The 20,213-nt window shown below is 45.7% G+C and overlaps 1 protein-coding gene across 2 annotated transcripts; it reads left to right on the top strand.

Annotated features, from left to right (window-relative positions):
- The first annotated feature begins 393 nt into the window (after positions 1-393).
- Positions 394-18,527, top strand: CXCL12 (C-X-C motif chemokine ligand 12). Of its 2 annotated transcripts, XM_065671849.1 has the most exons (5): positions 394-543; positions 5,558-5,675; positions 9,086-9,172; positions 12,809-12,906; positions 14,545-18,527. In XM_065671849.1, exons 1-5 carry the CDS (start codon positions 483-485, stop codon positions 14,574-14,576), a joined length of 396 nt encoding a protein of 131 aa, XP_065527921.1. In that variant the 5' UTR covers positions 394-482; the 3' UTR covers positions 14,577-18,527. The 2 variants fall into 2 exon arrangements, with proteins under 2 accessions (XP_065527921.1, XP_065527922.1); XM_065671850.1 differs by lacking the exon at positions 12,809-12,906 and having other exon boundaries at positions 404-543.
- The last annotated feature ends 1,686 nt before the right edge of the window (positions 18,528-20,213 follow it).

Raw genomic sequence — 20,213 nt, 5'->3', positions numbered from 1 at the left:
AACAGAGCGGCCGGGGTGCCCAGAAGGGACCGTGGTTGGCATAGTTGGGGGCGGAAACATTCCCCCCGCTGCTGGGGCTGGATGGAGTGTCCGTGATGCCGGCTCCCCGCCGCTCTGCAGCCGTGAAGGGAGGTGTGGGGTGTCTCGGGGGTAGGGTACCGCCGCTGCCGTCCCACGGGGGCTAGGGTCGTGGGGCTGTTGGGGTAAACGCTTTGCCTAGGGGAAGACTGCCAGGCTGACGGAGTGCCGAGAGAAGCCCTCGCTCTTTTGGTTCCTTTCCAAGCATTTTTAACAGAGGAAGGATGTAATAACATGCCACGGGCAATAAATCATAGGCTAGCTACTCCCCCTGGCTCCCCTCCCCCAGCCCCGGCGGTCCCGGCCCCTCTATAGAGGGAGGGGAGGAGGGGACTCCAACAGAGCTCTCAGCCGCCTGGACGAGCAGTGCAGCGCCTGCCCTGCGCCCCGCCAGCCGCCCCACCATGGACCTCCGCGCCCTGGCTCTGCTCGCCTTCGCCCTGGCCGTTCTCTCTCTCTCGGAGGGTAAGTGAGCTGCCGCTCTCCCCTCCGCTCCTGCCTGTGAGCGCTGCGGAGCCAGCCCGGCCGGGAGCTGCGGTCCCGCGGCAAGCCCCGCTCTTTCCCCTCTCGCTGCAGCTTCTCCGGGCTCTGTCTCCTGCCGCTGTTCAGATGTGGGGCACTGGCGAGCCCCAAGCCGTGCCGAGCTGCAGGCAGGCAGGCTCTCCCTCCCGCTCTCCCTCGTTTTTTTTCAAAAGAAGGCTGGTCAAAGCGATCAGCTGCCAAACTTATCCCAGATTGAGATCGGCTGGGGGAAGGCTTTCAGCAGCGTTCGGTCTGTAGAGAGCTGGTTGGGTTGCAAAATACGCGTATCTATTTCCACTTTAAAAACACAACCCTTAAAGTTAACAAGAAACGAGAAACAGACGGTTTGCCCGGTTCCTTTTCTGTCCCCTGTTGTGATCTATCTGCCCTCCATCAGGGCAGAGCTGAGCCAAAGCGGTCACCCCGCAGGAACCCACCGCACCCCCGGCGAGAGCGCACGGAAGGGCTGCGGGGGGCGCGGGGAGCTGCGCGGATGGGAGAGGGGGTCTGTACAAACGGCGGCGTTTGTCCCCGTTCGCACCGCGCTGCAGCGCAGTCTTGCAGCCCGCCGTCCTCACGCCGAGCCCGCGGGCACCCCCGGAGCGCGGCCGCCGCGGCAGCTGGCTCACCCGCTGCCCGCTGTTGGAAGCCGCCGGACCCGGGCAGCCCCGGGAGCGCGGCAACCTGCGCCTCCTGCTCCGCATCCCGCGGCGAGCCCTGTGCCGCGGGGCTCCGGGGGAGAGGCGACTAAGCGTGGCAACGCGGGGGTCCTCCCCGCAGCCTCTGGGCATCTCCAGGGCGTTCCTTCTGCGGCTGCCTTCTCGCCTGGCAGAGATTTGCCGCCTTTTGTCCCCTCATCTAAAGCTTGCTGGGCTAGGTAAGGAGCGCCCTTTCAAATCTCCGCTCCCATCTTATTCTCCCGTTCTAGCGACCGAAACTTGGTTATTCCCCACCCAGGGCGGCAAAGGATGCCCTCCGGTGCCTTCTTTGTGTAGCCTGAAAGAGTTAATTGCTCCCTATAATTTCCCCGAAGCCTTTCCGCAGTACAGTCCCAGCAGCAGCCCCGTCCCGGTGAAGCACACGAAACGCCGGCACGGAGCAGGCGCTGCACCGAAGAGACTCCAACCAGCGGGCCCGGGCAGGTGGTCTCTTGGCCCCGGGACCCGCCGCGCTGGGGCTGCGGGCGGGAAGCTAAGGGAATACAGGGACCGCAGGTGCTGGGGCCAGTTCCAGCCCCCCGGCACCTCCAGTCCGGCATCCCCGGAGAGTGCGACGTTCCAGTGGCTCGCCCTGGCCGGTGCCCGGGGTGGCGGGACGGACTTAAAGCGGGCTCCCTTCGCCTCTGCAGGCTAGTGGGGCTCTGGAGCGAGCTGTGGGAGCTTTGGCAGCCAGCACCGGGTCTGCAAACGGCAGAGGTTATCTTTATGGCAGGGCAAGTGCGCCGGGACCTGGCTACCTGAGTGAGGAAATGGCTTAAAAAGGTTGGAAGAAAACTAGTGTAAGGGAAGAGACCCCGCCGGCTTACAGTGATAAAACTGAAGTTTTTGCCTACGTCCTTGCATGTCAGGTAATGCTCTCAACTCTGATCTAGTTGAGGGCTTGCAGGACTACCTTCTTTTGGAGGGCAGGTGAGCACTGAATGCTTTGGAACCACCCTGGTAAAGCTCTGTCTGCCTATAACAGCCTCACTTCCCAGGGAAATTGAGATGTTCTAGTCTTAAAAAGTTGCTAACCTTCTCCCAGTGCTGATAGATGCATCCTTGGTAGGATAGTGTAAAATGATGCTTCCTCTAGATGTTTTGTCTGTTTATGCCCCGCCTGTTTGCGGGCATTATAGCTTCCCACTCCACTCAAGTGCCCGGAGCTTCTCAGCCCACACAACAAGTTATTGATGGTAACTGGATGTCCAGTTCCAGTGTGGGTGAAGCAAGGCAGATCCCTACAGGGTGAAATACGTATCGTCCAATGTTGATGAGTGTCCACACTGACAGATTTTTGTGTTTTTTCTTTAGAAAAAGGTGGGTGTTAGAAGCAGCAAAACTTAGCTTTGAGTTGTAAAAGAGTAAAACTATTATTTAAAAAAACCCAAAGGCCCATAAGAGCCCTTTGAACCCTTCTAGTGGAGACTAATAGTTGTTCTCTTTTTCTTTCTAAGGAAATAAGGCTGAAGGAATGACATTGCAATGACTGAATAGCATCTGGCTCTTCTGTAACTTTTGACCATACTCATCCATTTTTACCAAATGTGCCAGACAGATAAAGGTCTCAAAAGCTTTACGTACCATCAGTTTCACGAAAACTGGTGTTTTCATGTAACAGGGCAATTAACAGGCTACTAATTTGTCCTACTGAGAATGGCTTCAGCTGGTGCTCAGTGTTTATTAAACATCAGAGAACCCACAGAGCATTAAGTCCTGCAGTACAGATTTTCAGAATAATTGACTTAATCAGCTGTACTGTGAATGGAACAATCTGTTTTGAATTTTTAAAGGAGATAAGGAAGATGTTTGTCCACCTCAGAAATGTCCCCATCCCAAATTGTGAGCCCCAGATAGCCCCTTCCCCCTTCTACTTTGGGATGATAGTTGTTCATGTATTGGGAGATGCCATATGCACTACTTTTCCCTGGTTTTCAGCTTTGCTGAGAGCAGAGTGAGCCACAGCCAAGCTTTTGGAGCCAGAGTGCTGGAGGGCAGTGGCAGGAGACACTGGTTCCCAGTTAGTGATGCTGAGAGCTGGCCCAGCTGGTGCCTGTGCTGCTGCTCCCAGGTGTAGCAACAGAGGCATTAGCCTGTTGCTGATCATGCAGCAAGGGGCACAGAAAATGCCAACATGATTCTTGTGTTGGGAAGGCAGTTGTCATTCCACCTTGCGTTGAGATGACAGAACACCAAATGCTGGGGCTTCCCCTCTTGCTTGCTGTGCTGGATGCTCTTCCTTGAGCAGGAAACAGCTTTGGGACTCAAGGACATGTTAGTCACAGTTAAGCTTTCTCTGCTCCTGGTTTCAAGTGTTACAGGATCAAAAGTCCCTCTTCCAGTCTCAGAAAGGACTGAATTGCATTCTCAAATCATAGATCTGAACAGTTCATCTCTTGTGTGCTGTTTAGGGTAAACTTGCTTAAACTTGGTGCAAGCTTGCAGAGATGTTTCCACTGCAGCTGTGCTGAATGCTGTTGTATGACTGCATTCAGTTTCAGCCTCCCTTTCCAGTACAAACACACTGATGTGCAGCTGTGAGGCACAGAACTGCAGTGGAAAACCCTAGCGGTTTTCTCCCTCCCTTCCACATTAGCACTAGTCAGCCTCATGCATGTTCAGAGGCTCACTCTGCAGCCCTGCTCCCCTGCAGGTGGGAGATTCTCCTCTCATTTATTAACTCATAGATGATATCACTGTTTTGACTGCCATAAAACTGATATAAAAAGTCCTCCAATTTTGTTACCTTACAGTCCAGATCCTGATGTGAATCTGGAGCAACTCTGCTCCCACTGATTCTTCTGTCTGCCCATCTGCCTGTGGGATCTGATTCTGGCTCATGTCTTGGTTGGGGCAACTGAAAAAAAAGGGGGGTTCCCTCCTTAGGACAGGGTGATTTCACCGTGTTTTCTGAGGTTATATGTGCTAGAGACAGGCACTGTTAAATGTGCAGTGAATGCAGATCTGCTGCACTTTGAAAAGCTGTCTAAAGCTGTCTCTTTTCTCACCTTCCTAGATGGCAGTTGAAGGATTCCAAGCCTTTCCCTGCTCTTTAGATTTCCATCTGCCTGAAAGGGATCTGGGTTTGGATGCTGGGAGTGCTCCTGTGTGGCTAAATAAACAGGGTGGCAGATTGCCATGTAGGATCTAAAGTCCTATCAGATATAGATCTGACCATCTACAGCATGAGCCAGATCTTATGGATTAGGTGTATGAACTTAATTCCCCCCAGAGGCCGAAAGTGTTCCACTGAGAAATTGCTTAAAATCTTAGCAGCTTTTTCTAGACTTCCAGGCAAGGCTTCTGTGTTTGTATTATAGTGTGCATGGAGCTTTGAAGCTTACACACAGAATAAGGACCGTATTTATGTACACTTGTTTGCCAGTAATTAATTTCTCCCATGGAGAACTGGGTAGCAGGGCTGCATCAGAGGCTGCGGTGAGTGCCAGGCAGCTTTTCTCTGCATGTGTATACATGGCTGATTTTTAACCTGGCAGGCTACACTTTATTCTGTCCATAGTGATGCCAGTGACAATACTCCCACTCATTCTGGGGGAGCGCACCCTGCCTGGTCCCTGTCTTCTAGATTGCCGTTACTTTGCCACAGGCAAAAGAAGACTCCAAATCTCTCCTGGGAAGCCTGCTGTGATCTCCATCGCCGAGTCGCACCTCTTCGTGCGGGTATCTCTGTCTGGGAGTAAAGTTTGGCTGTAGTGGGGAAAGGTCAGTCCTGGGCCCTGGGAAAGCCTAAAAGACTCAGAGCTTTTCTGTAGCCAGTAAGTCCTCCCTGAAAAGCCTGCACCTGAGCCGAGCTGTTTTGATCTGAACTCTTTGGAATTCATCGCTTTCTTCTGGCTACCTTCTAATTTGGCCTCGGGTCAAAATCGTTTGACAAGAACAGCACTGAAGACAAGTGCCCCCTCTTTTGGCCTTTATCTTGTCTAATTACCAGGAGCATCCCCGCACAATGGAGCGGCTCTTTATTCTAATCTCTTCTTATTTACTTATCTCCATTTTCTTTCCCTCTTCTTTTGTCTTCCAAAATCCCACGCACCATTATTGAAAGGCTGGGTACTGGGGTAAAAGGATTGTGCTGTGAGCTGTGGGCAAATGCTCTCCCAAATCTACAGCTTTTCTATTGCTTTTTTTCACCTGCATTTTTGAAAGGCGTTTCTGTCAGCCCTGCTCCGTGTATCTGTGCTGCTGAGCGGAAGCAAGAGGGAGTAGTAACGTGTCCTTTCTCTCCCTGTGTCCCGCAGAGAAACCGGTCAGCCTGACTTACCGATGCCCCTGTCGATTCTACGAGAGCAACGTGGCAAGAGCCAACATTAAGCACCTCAAAATCCTCTCCACACCCAACTGCTCACTTCAGATTGTGTAAGTCTCTTACCCTTTTCAGCAGGGTGTAAATCTCAGGTGTCAAAAAGAAGAGTCACAGAGCCAGCTCCTGCTTTGGTGGCTGCAATTTGGTCTGTCTCATGCCATGCTTTCCAATTCATCTCTTCAGTCCATGTGTCAGATACAGCTGGCCCTTGCTTTCCCCCAGACAAAGATGCTCAGCTAAATGTTTGCCAGCTGTGTTCTACCTCTCTGATCTCCCTGTGACTATGTGATCCCATGTACTGTTCCCCCATGGGTATGTGAGCAGGAATGTCAGAAAGGCTGTCCATTGCCTTTGGATGTGGAGCTTCACACTTTGGACAAAAGGCTTTACAGTGGTATTAGTCTTCTAATGCTCCAGTTCTCTAAAGAGAGGAGATAAACAAGCAAAAGGAATTCCTGGATTTCGTGTGGTCTCCACAGGAGTTACAAACCCTAAACATATGCTGGCCTGATCTAGGGACATTCTTACCAGGCTGTGACTGTCTCTGGTAAATCACAGATCACATCAGGCCAGAAATGATGGGTTCCAAGTAGAAAATAACCTCTTTATTTTTGCTGGAAAAAAAAAAAAAACCAAAACCCACCCAAACCCCAAACCAGTCAACCCACTGATTTTCAGGAAAAGAAATGGGTTGTAGATTTGTGTGTGCATGTTTTTAGGAAGGTCTTTTTGGTTCATTTGTTCATTGGTGACCCCCTCCCTCCTCTCACAGAATTCAAAATCTTCAGAAGGAAAAAAAAAATAGCACTCATCTTTTCATTGCAAGGGAGCCTTACTACTGTCAACTCCTGTTGACCTCTGTAAGAGGGTCTCAGTGACTAGAATGAGTTTCTGTGCAGTGCTCCCATTACTAGATCTGTCTTCGATCCATGCCGAGCTCTTCTATTTACAACTGAAATGCTATAGAAATCCATCCTTTGTCATCATTTCTGCACCTAGAAAACTGATGCGGTTTCATGAGATTTCTTAGGAATGTACAGATATATTGCAGAGCATGTATCTGTCCATGAACCGGTTTTCATTCATATGGTATTTTTCTTTTTTGAACCACCCTGGGTAGGTCATATACATTTTCTCATGCATACATCTGCCTTAGGATTTGGTGGGGGATAGTGAGAAAAATGTAAGCCTCAGCTGAGAAATAATTTCCTTTCACAAAAATGACAAAACCAGCTGTTACTAACTCTGCTCTTTACCTATAAACAATTTTGGAGGCAAGCATCCAAAATACTGTAGTGTATGGATTTGTGCTCTGGGACTTCAGTGGATATCATTAGGATCCCATCGCTGAGCCTTTATAGAGGATTTGGAATTTTCTGGAGTAGTTTCAAGAAAGACAAGGGTAGAGTACATTTATCTCTTAATTAAGTTGGGATTATAGTTATTACAGATAGATAACAACACAAACCAGCTCATGTTCTTGTCCATTCCTGACCCAAATATGTTTGTTTGCAATGTGATTTATGGCACACGAAACACATGAACCTGTTGTTCACCACCTCTTTGTTAGTTTGAAAAATAAAGCTTTTACCCTGGAATCATCCTGAGTGCAAACTAGGTCTTTATTGAAACAAAAGCTGAAATAGAATCAAAACTAACATAAATTTCTCATCTTGATGGTTTTAAGCACACTCTGAATTTAGTGAACATGCATTATACAGTGGAGATGTAAGTAACTTAACAGATACCGTTTTCTGGAATAGAGAATCTCAGTGAAATCATATAGTTTCAAGGAAAGATTTTGGTTTTTTGCACTCCCCTTTATAGTTGAGCGAAATTCTACCTGAGCAAAAAGTCTAAGAGCAGGCTTTTGTCTTTCCTTCTATTGGAAGTCATCTCTCCAAACTCAGAAATAACCTCTGTCGGTGTCTACTTTTACAAAGCCCACCCTAAATTCCTAGTTTTTTGGTATAAGGAAACAGGTACTTTTAGCATGCAATTAATTGCATCCTAAAGTCGACACCTAAACCGGTTCAGATCAACACTCCGTACAATAGCCTTGGTCTCTGCTGTGACTCTAAGAGGAGGACGGGTTGATAGGCTCAGAAACAACTGTAAAAAAAAAATAAATAATCAATGTCTTAATATTAGGTGAGATGAACTGCATTGCATTCCTCTGGAATGGTGGCTGGAGGCTGGTTATGCATGCTTTCGGTTCTGTATCCTATGAGGCCAGCTCAAGAGTTCCCAGGCATTGCTAACATCAGCAAATCCATTCTTACTCTCTGTTGGTATCACTTCACTGGAAAACACTCCAGCTTGGCACTGCTGTAAGGAAAATATGAATTAGGCCCATTCATCTCTTTATTGGCACAAGCTTGCAAGACTGCATCTTCTATGTGTTTATGTTACAACTGTGTTGTTGCATAACTTCAGACCAAGCAGCCTTTTTGACCTGTTATTTCTTACACTGTAGTTTTATATTCAACAGATTTCATTTTATAAAGCAGGAAACATTTTGGCTTCCATCCAGCAAAATTCTTAGACAAGTACTGAACTTATTCCTATGGGCATTTCCATGAAATTGCTGTTCTTGGCACTTTTGCATGGCAGGCAGGCTGCTTAAGGGGAAACTTCTGAGCAGCTGGGGCAGAGGTAGGGTACTTCTGGAAACATGGGAGATCACAGTACTCTCAAGAGGCCCTGAGATCCCTGGAGGGTAAGACCTGCTGATGCGGGTGAAGAGCTATTTGTACTGCCTCTGTATGAAAGATGCAGATAGCACGAATGCCAAATTCACAGGGAATTTAGATCAGCTGAAGAGACTGGTGAGGAAAGTGCAGCTTGTTCATCCAGGAGAAAACCCTCAAGAGGTTTCTGCTTTTGTTTCCAGTGCTGAGAGAAAACTTGCCTCTGGCACTTCCACAGGAAGTTGTCTTCCTGCCTGCAGCCTGTTCGTTGAGTCTTGTATAAAATAAAAAGCAGAGTTACCCTTTCAGAACATCCAGGAGGTACGGTTTGGTGTCTGTCTTCAAAACATGTGAAACTCTACTTTTGTGTGGAATCTGAAAGCTGTTCCTAATTCCTTCCAAAAATGACCCACACTTACTACATCAGTATTTCCAAATGAAGTTTAGCCATTGTCAGCGCTGAACTCCTAACCCCCCAGGTATGAATTGAAAAACTTTGATTCAAATCCTATGTCTGTGCCAACCCCACATGCATCCTAGTGCAGACCACAAGAATCATCATCAGAGGAGACAGATGGTACCAGTGTTTTGAAACCAGGGATATTTGTAATAGGTGCCTCGAGGATGGCAGGAATAACACATCCTCTTCATGGGTTAACTGACAGCAATATTGACACCCAAGGAAAATAAGGCATCAGGGAGGTGGGTGGGTGGTGGGTGCGGGATGAGTAGCAGTTGCCCACTGGGCTCACTCTGACTTTTCTTGTTTGCAGTGCAAGGCTCAAGAGCAACAGCAAGCAAGTGTGCATTGATCCCAAGTTAAAGTGGATCCAGGAATATCTGGAGAAAGCTTTAAACAAGTAAGGCAAGAGACAAACGGACTTAACAGCTAACATCCTGAGTTATTAAAGGGTAGAACATTAAGGGCTGGCTTTTACCATGTGGACAAAATACTTGTGGAATCAGATACTGTTTTGAAGAAGGGTTTGGAGTTGACCTAGTCTGTATTAAAACAACAGCTTATAGCATATTCTAAATGTTAAAATTAGAGTTTTGCCAGGGTTTGAGGCAAAATTTCTCGTAATGAATCTGTTCTGGGGTCCCCAACTCATCCTCTTTGAAAGAAAAGCCGTTCTCCCAAGGAAAATGCTTCCCCAAGCCAAACTACAGCTATTTTAGAATCTATATTGTTCCAGTTTCTTTTGAGCCCCTTCTCCATGTTACACTGGGGGTCTGTTTGCACAGGCAGCTGAGGCCTAAGGGGTCTTGGCTCTATAAATTGTTTCTCTGCTGGCCAGTGTGGAGTACTACTAATATCAGCCAAGGCGAGATGCGCTGCCATGAATAATGCTCTCACACGAGGCCAAGGGAAAACCAGCCATACTTGGCAAATTCAGGCTTTTAAAATCTATTTTTATTCCCCTTGAAAATGGGTGATCATGGCTACTCTGAGGTGGACCCAGCCTATCTCAGCTCAATTTTACGGTCAGCAGCACAGAGAACATTTCAGTGCTGAGTTGCAGGGGAGGGCTCCAGGCTTCCTGGGATGGAAGATGAGACAAGTAATGGTACAAAGCATTCCCTTGCTTACCCGATGTCCCGGGCTGTGATTGATCCAGCAGTGGCATTTTGGCCAGCAAGCCTACCTGTGCACTCAGTGTCCCTCCCACCCTTGTGACCACATTCCCACCTTCAGTAACCATGCTGTAACCCTGCTCAACCCCCTGCAGCTGTAGGGTAAAGGTAGGGCTGGAATCCAGTCATTTGCAAAGGCAATGCATTCTTGGAGAAATGTGACGGGTATGGCCCCAGGGCAGATGTGAGGCTGTACAGGCAGCTGAATGCCCTTCACTGTTCACTTTGTAAAGGCATCTGCCAAACAAGGCGTAGTTTAAAAAAACCCTAACTCTTTGTTCCCGTGTGTTTTTAAAATAAGCAATGGGAAAAATGATACCAGAAACAAAGAGATTCCTCCATGTGGCCCTTTTGGGACCACAACGGGGCCAAGAGTGAGGAGGAGGAAGGAAGGAAGCTAGCTAAAAAACTGACTGTGATTCCAGCCCTGACAGCTCTTTCCATCTCATCCGATGCTCAGTGCCTTCTTTGCTGCCAGTACTCAGCCCTTTTGTCCTTTGGTCATCTTCTTTGTAGAGGTAATCCAGGTTCATGCTGCCAGGATGGCTTTGTATTTAGGCATAACTGAACCGAAGAGCAGGATCTGCTCCATGCTGACTATCCTAGGGTCTTGAGCAACTTTGTTTTCCAGCTTTGGGAAATCCTCAAGTCCCTGTCTAGATATCTGCTGTCATCCCCAATGGAGCCCTTTGTGCTGTTCGTAAGACCTAAAACTTAAGAGGCACTTGAAATTTGTAGGGTTGGGCAAATGGGTTTATGTGCTCGTATCCTGCCTGCCTGACTTAGGGGAATAAGTCAGCTGGAACACATCCTGCTCTCACTTCCACTAGTGAAGATTTAGGGCCAGCTCTACTGAAACCAGTCAGCCTGTGCCTGATCTCCATCCGGATTCTGGGTTTTGTTTATCTAATACTAATCCAGAAGCAATTCTACTAATTTGGTGGATTATGTCCTGGTTTACATTAAGTAACAGAAGAGATTTTGGTCCCAGCTCTATGAAATAAGATGACGGAAAGCATATATCTCCATCACCTAATCCTGTAATCATGGCATTGTTTTCATTTTCCAACTAGTAATGCAAGCACCAGTGGCATTTTCATGCTCCACAGACAGTGAGGGCTCTGTCTGTAGGATTTTCACAAGGCATGTTTTTGATATATTTTAGTGCACAGCTTTGACTTCTTCAATGAAATGTACTTTGGAATATATTTATAGCGCATCAAACAATTCATATATTTGAATTGGAGCCATATGAATGTTGGTAGTTTGAAACACCGATATCCCTCTAAACTACTAACAGCTTGTAAAATAAATCTATATAGATCTATAAATGTTAATGTAGCTATCAATTTCAATCAGCCATATATTATATTTTTTCACTTGTACTGAAATTGTATGAAATGTGACATTACCCTATATGCACTAGCAATAAAATGGCTAATTGTTTCATGTTATCAAAACCCAATTGTACATGGGAATTTATTTTTCTGGAATAAAAGCAATACTTTTTGTAGAAAGGGCTCTTGTAATTGCTTAAGTAAAATCTAAACTGTCAAGACATCCTAATCTATACCGGTGCTTCAATACGAGAGTATCGTCTGTGTTATAATCTGCAGCTAAAGTAAAGGAAAATTTCATAGAATGTGGTAGTCCAATACAACAGATTGTGAAACTAGAGATGGTTTTTAGTATGGATTTTTTTTGCTCACTAATTCTGCTTAGCCTTTATTATTGCTCTATATTCATCACATCTCCATGTAATATACACACTTATTCAACATCAGTAAAATACATTCAGGCTGTCAGGAATACAAATTCCTTAACTGGCTTTAAAAATCATTGCGCAGCTGCTGTGGCCAACATCATTTCAACATTCATCCATTTCATAGGCAAGGGGCAAATCAGTCCTTTCTTGAAATAGCTAACAAATCCTTTATCACTTCCAGACAATCCCAGTCATCATTTACTGTACATCGACTGTCTTTTCCTTCTCTCTTCACGCAAGGGTATGCAAAATCAGGCCCTTGCAGAGAGAGCAGAGCCCAAAATAAACAGAGACAAATTTGTCTGTTATTGAGTTAATATAGTCCCACCTTAAAACTTCCCTCCATCCAAGATGCTGGAGTCCATTAAGCTCAGTGTTACCCCTGGCACAGATGAGAGCTGATGGATCTGGAGAAGATACCAAAGTCGGATAGAAAAAATCTTTCCCTTGAGCCCTCTGAGAGAACGGAAACTCCCAGCTTCTAGAAGCTGGCTGCAATGAGAGCCAAGTACTGCTACTGCCTTACAAACACTTACAAGTGTTTGTAAGCCCTGGTGTGGCAGCTCTTCCTAATTTCTGACCTTTGTAAATAAGGGCTGAAGATGCCATAACAACTGCCTCCTGGTACTCCACCAAGTGTGTGCTGGGTGGACATCCCACATAGTGGGGGACAATATAGGTGACAATATCTTTATAGCCTTGTCATAATCCCACTGAGTAGCCACCAGTTCTTGTTGTTATCAGTGGGGATGCTGGGTGGGGGAGTCAAAAATTCAGGCCCCCTCTGCTTTCATTGTACCTCAGCAAGTACCATGTGGATGGTGAGGTTCCTTGGCTGACCATACCTAGCAGGAACTGGGGGAGGCTTTGGTGTTTTGGGGAAAAGTATGGTTCTGGCCTGAGAATTGAATGTCCTGTCACTAGGGCACTTTCATTTGTGTAGTGTTTCCTCTGAGGCAGAGGTTATATGAAAGGGGATGTTATCATTGTTTGCACCCTGCCAGCAAGGTGTGATGGGGCCATAGAATAAATGTGAATAAGGCCTTTGTATGTGGATAATTTATGGCAGTCTTTTTGTATTTTTCTTTTAATTTAGACCACGTCATCGCACTCATAAAAAAAAGCAACAGAAGAAACGGGGCCCACTCTGCCCTTCCCGAACAACACCACTAAAGTCTCCAGGGAGAAAGAATGGTAGGAGGCATTAGTTTCTGAGCTGGGATACCTCAGGTTTAAGTCCCTGCTCTTCCATTGACCACCCTTTGTGACATTGGGCAAATATATTAGTTTATCCAGACCTCCATTTTTCCCGTATTTGTTGAGGATAACATCTGTACCCTTCCTGCAAAGGACTTTTGTATAGATAAAACTCCTAAAACAGTGAGAAAGTTCAGCCATTACAGAGGTGGGAAATCTTTCCCATTTTATAGATGGGAAAATGGACACCCAAAGAGGCCAAAATAACCCTGAAACAAAGATAAAGTCTAAAACAGGGTAAAGGTTTGAAAGCTCTATTGCTTTTAGCTGGCCATATTCCTGCAATACCAAACTGATAGAGTTAAACTATAAATAACAGCTGTGAATTTGTCACTGGTGTTTTTTTAATGACAAATGCAGCACTGAGTAATGACAACACAATTGTTGCAGTGGTGACTGGTTGACACCTCTCCTATGGCAAGTCCCAGAGAATGAGTAGCCACAACTGTCTCTGGTTGTTAGCACACTATCCTACTTGTCCAGCAGACATTGGAAAGGATGTTTGTGCTGATCCTGTAGGCTAGAGAAGACATTCTGGACACCAGGGTTTTTAGTTTTTAAATACTTGGTCTCTGACACTTGTAACTCAGGCTTAGTGACCACTTCTAGATGTCAAAAACCAATCAGCCTGGAGCAGGAATAGGAGTCACTTCAGACAAAACCTGAAGGCCACCAGCAGACTGGCTCCTTGTTCTGAGTGAATCCTGCACACAATAGACCTGCACTTACCGTGATGCCTAATCCACTACTCCCCCTGGGTACCATGCTTACACTGAGTATGGGCAACTCAACTTGTCTGCCTCCTACCCTGAGCTCCCTACCTCTGCACTTAATGCCTCACACATTTACTGTGCTGCTCACCCTCCCTGTCACCCCACCTGCCCTGGGCAGCTGGTCACCATGAGCTGTGACATGCTGCCCAGCTGCTCAGCACAGGTGAGGTCCCAGGGCAGGGTGGCCACAGCGATGGCTCCTGGCTGAGCAGCACTCATGGATCTGCTCTCCAGCCACTCCATGGCAGCAGCTGAACACCAACAAGAGCAAAGCATGGACTGTCCTCTGTGTTCCTCCATCCTCACAGAGATCTGGAACCCTGTGGAGCTGCAGTCCATGAATCTCCAGCAGAGCTGTGGGGCAGGGGCAGGTAGAGGGGGCAGTCCCAGTGCTACTTGCTCCTCTACTGGGGCTGCTCACAAATGATTAATCCCTCCTTTCCCTGCTGGTGTTTTTTGCCAATTCTCTTTGCCCACTGATAATTCTCTGCTCTGGCTTTCAAGTCCAGAATAAGCTTCCTAGCTAGCCTTCCTCCTGTGTTAGATCTGAACACCTTACTAACTGTGATGAGCACAACCTGCCCAAAATAACTCACGTTGCTGGGTCTGCCCTGCTGGGTCCCAGTAGCTCCTTGTGGAGAACTTCCCCCAAAATGTTCTGCAAATACTGGTTGGAGGGGCTACAAAATAAATGCCTTTGGGTTAGTCCAGACACAGATTTGCTGTTTGACTAGGCCTGATGTCAAAGCTTTTGCAACTGAAATCAACCTTAATAGTGTTTCACTCTGTTCTTCATCAACAGGAGGTTCAAGATGTAAGAGGCAAGCATTGTAAGCCGTCTACAGGATTTCTTACTGTAGGACCCAGAGAGCAGATAACCAGTATTAGGGAATGAATACATTTCACTGTTATGATGCAGCACAAAAGCAACGCTTTGATGCATTTCCAAAAGTTGTTTCTTTTTGTTTGGGGTTGTTTGGGGTTTTTTTTGGTGTTTTTATTTTTCCCTCCCACAAATCGGCTTCCTTTCACAGTGCTATTTTTATATAACAAGATGTAACTATTTGAGAGAAATAGTTTTTATACAGGTTGGTTTATTACCTAGCACTGAGGGCATATATGAATTCAAACTAACTCTGTTATTATATAATATTTTATTACCTTTGCTATGTAGAGGTCATGCTTTATTTAACTTTCTTTTGGTTCATGCAAGTCTCCTGGAGTTTTAAACCTAGAAGGACATGAACTGTACAGTGCAATGATGTTGTGTAAGTAATGGAGGAACTCCTTGCCTCCAGAAGTCATCAAGGCCAAGAACATAGGAAGGCTAAGTACCAGACATTGATGAAAGTGGGCAGTATCACCATGGGTGGCATTTATAGGCATTCGGGGTGAGGGATTAAACTGAGGACTACAGGGCTAAAGCCCTTCTCTGAAGATCAGAGACCCTGATGACAGCTATGAGCAGCTGAATCACTGCTCATCTGGTATTGCAGGGTGCTAGTACATGGTTTGCAGTTGTATGTGTTAGGAGCCACAACACTGAGCTGATGTCACCTGGCATTTCCTATGTTCTTGTGTTTCTGATGACAAATTTTAGCATAAAAGGCATGGGTTATTATAGGTCTAACCACATGATCATGATGTAAGTTGCTTGAGGAGTCGGATATGCTGCCAGGTATCTCTTCCCACCCATCCACAAGAGGTGGCTTCAGCATTCCTGGCTAGATTTGCACTGAAGTAGGTGGAGATGCATTCATGTAACCACTCACCCATGATGCTGTAGCCTTGGTTACTGAACAGTCACAGGTTCCTGAGAGCAGTAACACCTTTGATTCCTCCGGAGATACCTAGAAGATGATGTCTGGCCATATCTGTGGAGAAAAGAGATGCACGGGGCAAGAGATGCCTGGGGCAAGAGAGGGTCTGCCAAATTTGTGGAAGGAGTGGTGTTTCTCAGGTGTGGAAATGAAGGCCAACACACGTTGTTCACCAGTGGTCATGGTCTTGTTTGCTGGTGAACAGGATAGTCTGGAATTTCCTTTGCAAAGTACCTGTGGGGACAGGCACCACTTCTTGCAACAATACTCTCTCTCAGCCAGAAGTATCTTCCTCCCAATTCCTACCTGTATACACAATATCTTTGCAGTATAAAGTATGGAAAGACACTTGTAGTACTGAGATAATCACACAATGCTGCACACTGGGATCCTGGGGAAGCACAGTTGTGCAGCCCAATAGTTGCATTTGTATATACCTGTGTGTGCATTATAAACAAAAAAATGTTGTGAGATTGAATGTTTTCTGGGCGGGTTGCTTCAGAAGGAATTTTCCCTCCAGCCTGTGTCAGGAATACTGAGAGGGATGTTTCACTAAGCACTCCTTTTTGTGGCAGGCATCTTTAGTGCCAAACAGGCACTTCGGCAAGCCAGGGACTATGCTACTTCTGAGTGTATTCAGGTAAAAATCTTGTATTTTTCTCTCTGCAAAACAGTGCTATTACAGAGAGTGCTTCAGCTGGGACAACATCACCTCATTTGTTTTAAAGTAGAAACCAACTGCTGTGCCTAAAATATATGTATGTGAGATTTTGACATTCCTTGTATTGTTATTGTTACCAATCTGGTGCTGTAAGTATATTGTGTCTCTGTTTTGAAAGGTCTGGGACCACTGTACTTGATGAGAATCGGAGTGTTGATTTAATGTGAGTAGGTTCATCTGTTGCGAGAGTAAAGACAGAAAGAACTTCTATGAGAAAACGAGAGTTTCTTGTATCTTCCCTGGTCTGTGCTTTATATCCTAAGGTTTATCTTTTGTCCCCACACATGCACCTGCAATTGCTGGTGGTTTGCCAGAGGTGGACATGTGAATGTCAAAAGCCAAGAATGACTTCAGGGAAGGCGTGGAAGAATCTTGGTTCTGACACAGACACAGAGCTTCTCCTTTCACCCCAGAAGGTGCAGTCTTCACACATGCTTCCCATCAAAGGACAGCTCGAGGTCTGATTAATTACCATTGCAGTAAACAGAGAATTGAATAATCCTCTGATTTTATTCAACAGCATACCTTGCTAATGATGATTGAGGCCATGAAGATTCCTTTTCAAGGGGAAATGTCTTTCCAGTGGAAAGGTGGGGTGGGTGGATGTGACTGGACAGCCTTGCCAGAGCTCTGTTGCAGTCCTGCTTAATGGGCAGTGCATCTGAGGTCAGCACCAGTAGGGGAAGGTCTCTGGGCACATGCCAACCCCACATTACAGCCTGGGCATGCAGACTGCTTTGACAGAAGCATTGAAATAGGCAGTCCTGGGAGCAATGCATGAGTAGCAGCAGGAATGAAAGGGACTCCCTGCAAGGCTAGGGAACTTTGACAGCCAGGTGCTGGCTGTCTGCCTCTGGCATTTCTTGTGACACAGTTACCTGGGCCCTGACACTGCTGGTGACAGTTCCCTACTCGTGTAGCTGAGACCATTCAGGGCATGTGGCTGCTTTTGGTTACCACCACCATGTTCTTCCCTTGCCTGAAAACGAGGTTGAGCACAGCATGAATGCAGGGGTGGTACAGAACTGGCAGAATACTTCAGTGAGAACCTGAAAACCCTTTCTCTTGGTTTAGACAAAATTTCAGCCTTGAGTGGGAAGCTTTATTCTTTGCCTGACATTATTTGCATGATGCATCAGGAAGAGCAGTCGTGCTGTTTGCACTTGTCTGCCTCAAGCTCCATGCACTATCCCGTGCATCACACGCTGTTCCTTGTATGCACACCATGGTAATAGCAGGCTGAGTAGCAGCACTAGCAGAAACCTGCTTGGGGAGAGCGTCTGATTTTCCTTTTTGCCTTTGGCTGTTGACCAAAGACCAAATCAGGAGAAGAAAGAATAGGGAGATGGGAGTGATGTAGGGACCACATGTGAGGAGAATGAGGGAAAAGAGATAACACTGAACTGTGCTGAAAAAGCAGCTTCCATAAATGTGAAATCATCACATGTGGTATTTTCAAAGTGCAGCTGTCAAATCCTAAGGTTGGATTTTTGTATTTTTTTTTTCCTTAAGAATAGATAGTATTTATTGCTGTGCCAATTTATTTATACTAGCTTTATACTTGTCCGTATCAATATCTTATCTGAATTCTGCCTGAGGAAGAATGAAGTGTGACTTTCTGATGTGTTTTTAACTAAGGTGTTTGAGCAAAGATGACTGCTCATTTTGCAATGAAGGCTATATTTGAAGTTAAATATGCACATTTTGTTGAAAATGCAGTTCCTATAGAAGTTTTTCTTGCCATTTTCCCTTTTTTAGCACCTAGAGGGTCCTTCTTTTCTCTGGCAACTTGTTTTGAGTGATGTGATTTATACTAACCAGGGGTTTCTGAGAACTTGTCACCTAAAATCTGATACTCTTTTTCTTTACCAATTCCACCAAGACAAACCTTGCCTGCAAACATGAAACTCTGGTAGCCACAGAAAAGAAAACATGTATCACGATGAAAGGGCTGCATGAACCTCCCATCTTCCACTCCTTAAGAACTCAGTGTTGTCAGAATGTGGTAAATACTGTACTTTATATTTTTATTAAGTAAAAAGAAATATCTTCCCAAATAATGTGAAAAGGGTTTTGTATTTGTGTTCCTGTAAGGCAGCTTTTATGGAGGAGTTATATTATGCTTTTGAAATTACTCCTTTCATAGAATATTTTGAAGATAAACACTTTTATATTGTTGTAATTTCTCCTATAAATGTGTATGCACTTAAAATTTTCTTAATAAAATTGTCTATCTAAATGAAATTATTGCTTGTTTCTAATTTTTTTTTTTTGTCCTCACATACAAACAGCTAAAAGCTCCACACCAGTAAAAAGCTTCTGGTGTACTTCAAGTTGCCAATTTCAAGGATGCTTCCATGTAGCCCTATGGGCCCAGACTCTCCAGTGAACCTGAGGCAAAGTGCTGATAGGATTTGGCAGGGAGCAGCAGCCTAGGAGATTGAAATGTGCTGTCCTAAAAAGGAAAAGCTTAACCATTTGCTCCCTAAACAGAAGCCCAACTTTTTGGGTTTTTATCCTTTTTTTCTTCCCCCAACTTTTCTCCTGCAGCAGGTTGACTTCAGTGGCACTGAAAAGCTTTTTTTGCTCCAGCAACAAGGATGCCATCATCATCTGCTGGGGAAGGGATGAGACTTTCCCTGAAGAGCCCCGGGGGTGACAGGGGATGCTCTTGGGGCTGATTTTCAGAGGGCACAGAAAGATCAACCTCCAGTTTGAAGGTGGGGAATGGTTACAGAGGCTTGTAAGACTGGCCTGAGATCCTGGAGGTGCAATCCTAACTTGGACAATGTTGTAGGGAATTTTCTGTGAGTTTCAAAACCATGAGTTGGAAACTGGCTTTTGTCAGTGCCTCCCCTCATCTCCGAGTCCCCATGGCAGGCGGAAGGTGTTTCCTTGTGTCACCCTGCTCCCTCCACAGTGCCCTGCTCCCACATGCCAGTCCTTTTCCGTTCTTACACTGTAACAACACAGCGAATCCCTGCACCATGTACAGCTTTGGCTGGAGAAAAGGTTGGGGATAATTTAATACCTCATAGCAGTGAAACTGCTTGAGTCTCACTGAGCTTCTTGTCCAATAAATATTTCTTGGCCAAATTGATGTAAAGACAAAGACAAGCAAAAAATGAAAAAATGTAACTCGGATGACTGATGATCGCTTTGCAAATCCAGCAATGATTTAGTAAGAGATTCTGAAAAATTGAGCAGGTAATTGTGAGTGCAGATGGCCAGCGAGAGGTTCCCAGGCCACTGGGAAATACACTGGGATTCATTAGCCACAAAATTATACATTAATATTGAGGAAAGGCCCCATGTTCTGTAGAGAACTTTGCTGTGCCTTTCATCACGTCTTTTATCTTGAATGTGGACGTTTTGGTTCTTATTTCCTCAGCAAAGCATCATGGCAGTGTATCCATGAGCTGCCTAAGAATTAGAGGTGAACCCCCTTATTAGCACATCTGTCTCTCTTCTTAGGCACCTTTCCAATATTAGCAAGCTGAAGGAAATCAGCTGCATTCATGGCCTCAGCCATCCTGACACTGATTATGGGCTGGACTTATTAGGCACTGGTATGGTATAGGTCAGAAGACAGAATGGTAAATGCTCCTGCTTCTTGGAACCAGCTGAGGATGTTACCACTGAGGATGTTACCTAGGAGCTGCTGTGATGCTACACAATGGGGGCCAGTCTTAGGTTCTGGTGAGCATCTCTCTGTTTTATAAAGCTACTTGCTCTAAAGTTATCCTGAGAGTCCCTCAGACAAAACAAATATGTAGCTTTGAGATTAGCAAAGGCAAAATAGATAAATAAATAAATAAATAATAATAATAAAAAAAAAAAAAAACACAAAAAAAACCCCACAAAAAACCCCAAGGTCTAGAAACTGAAGCCAGAGAAATTTAAACTGGAAACAGATTTCTAAGTGTGGAA

The sequence above is a fragment of the Lathamus discolor genome, chromosome 3 (assembly GCF_037157495.1).
Source record: "Lathamus discolor isolate bLatDis1 chromosome 3, bLatDis1.hap1, whole genome shotgun sequence".
NCBI classification, from domain to species: domain Eukaryota; kingdom Metazoa; phylum Chordata; class Aves; order Psittaciformes; family Psittacidae; genus Lathamus; species Lathamus discolor.
The sequence above is the reverse complement of the archived record's forward strand: the minus strand, read 5'-3'. Positions and strand labels throughout refer to the sequence as shown.

Bases quoted from the DNA above. Each gene is read 5' to 3' on its own strand.
- CXCL12 (XM_065671849.1), top strand. From the start codon at position 483: ATGGACCTCCGCGCCCTGGCTCTGCTCGCCTTCGCCCTGGCCGTTCTC. The intron at 5,676-9,085 runs GTAAGTCTCTTA...TCTTGTTTGCAG, and splicing joins AACTGCTCACTTCAGATTGT to TGCAAGGCTCAAGAGCAACA. The intron at 9,173-12,808 runs GTAAGGCAAGAG...CTTTTAATTTAG, and splicing joins CTGGAGAAAGCTTTAAACAA to ACCACGTCATCGCACTCATA.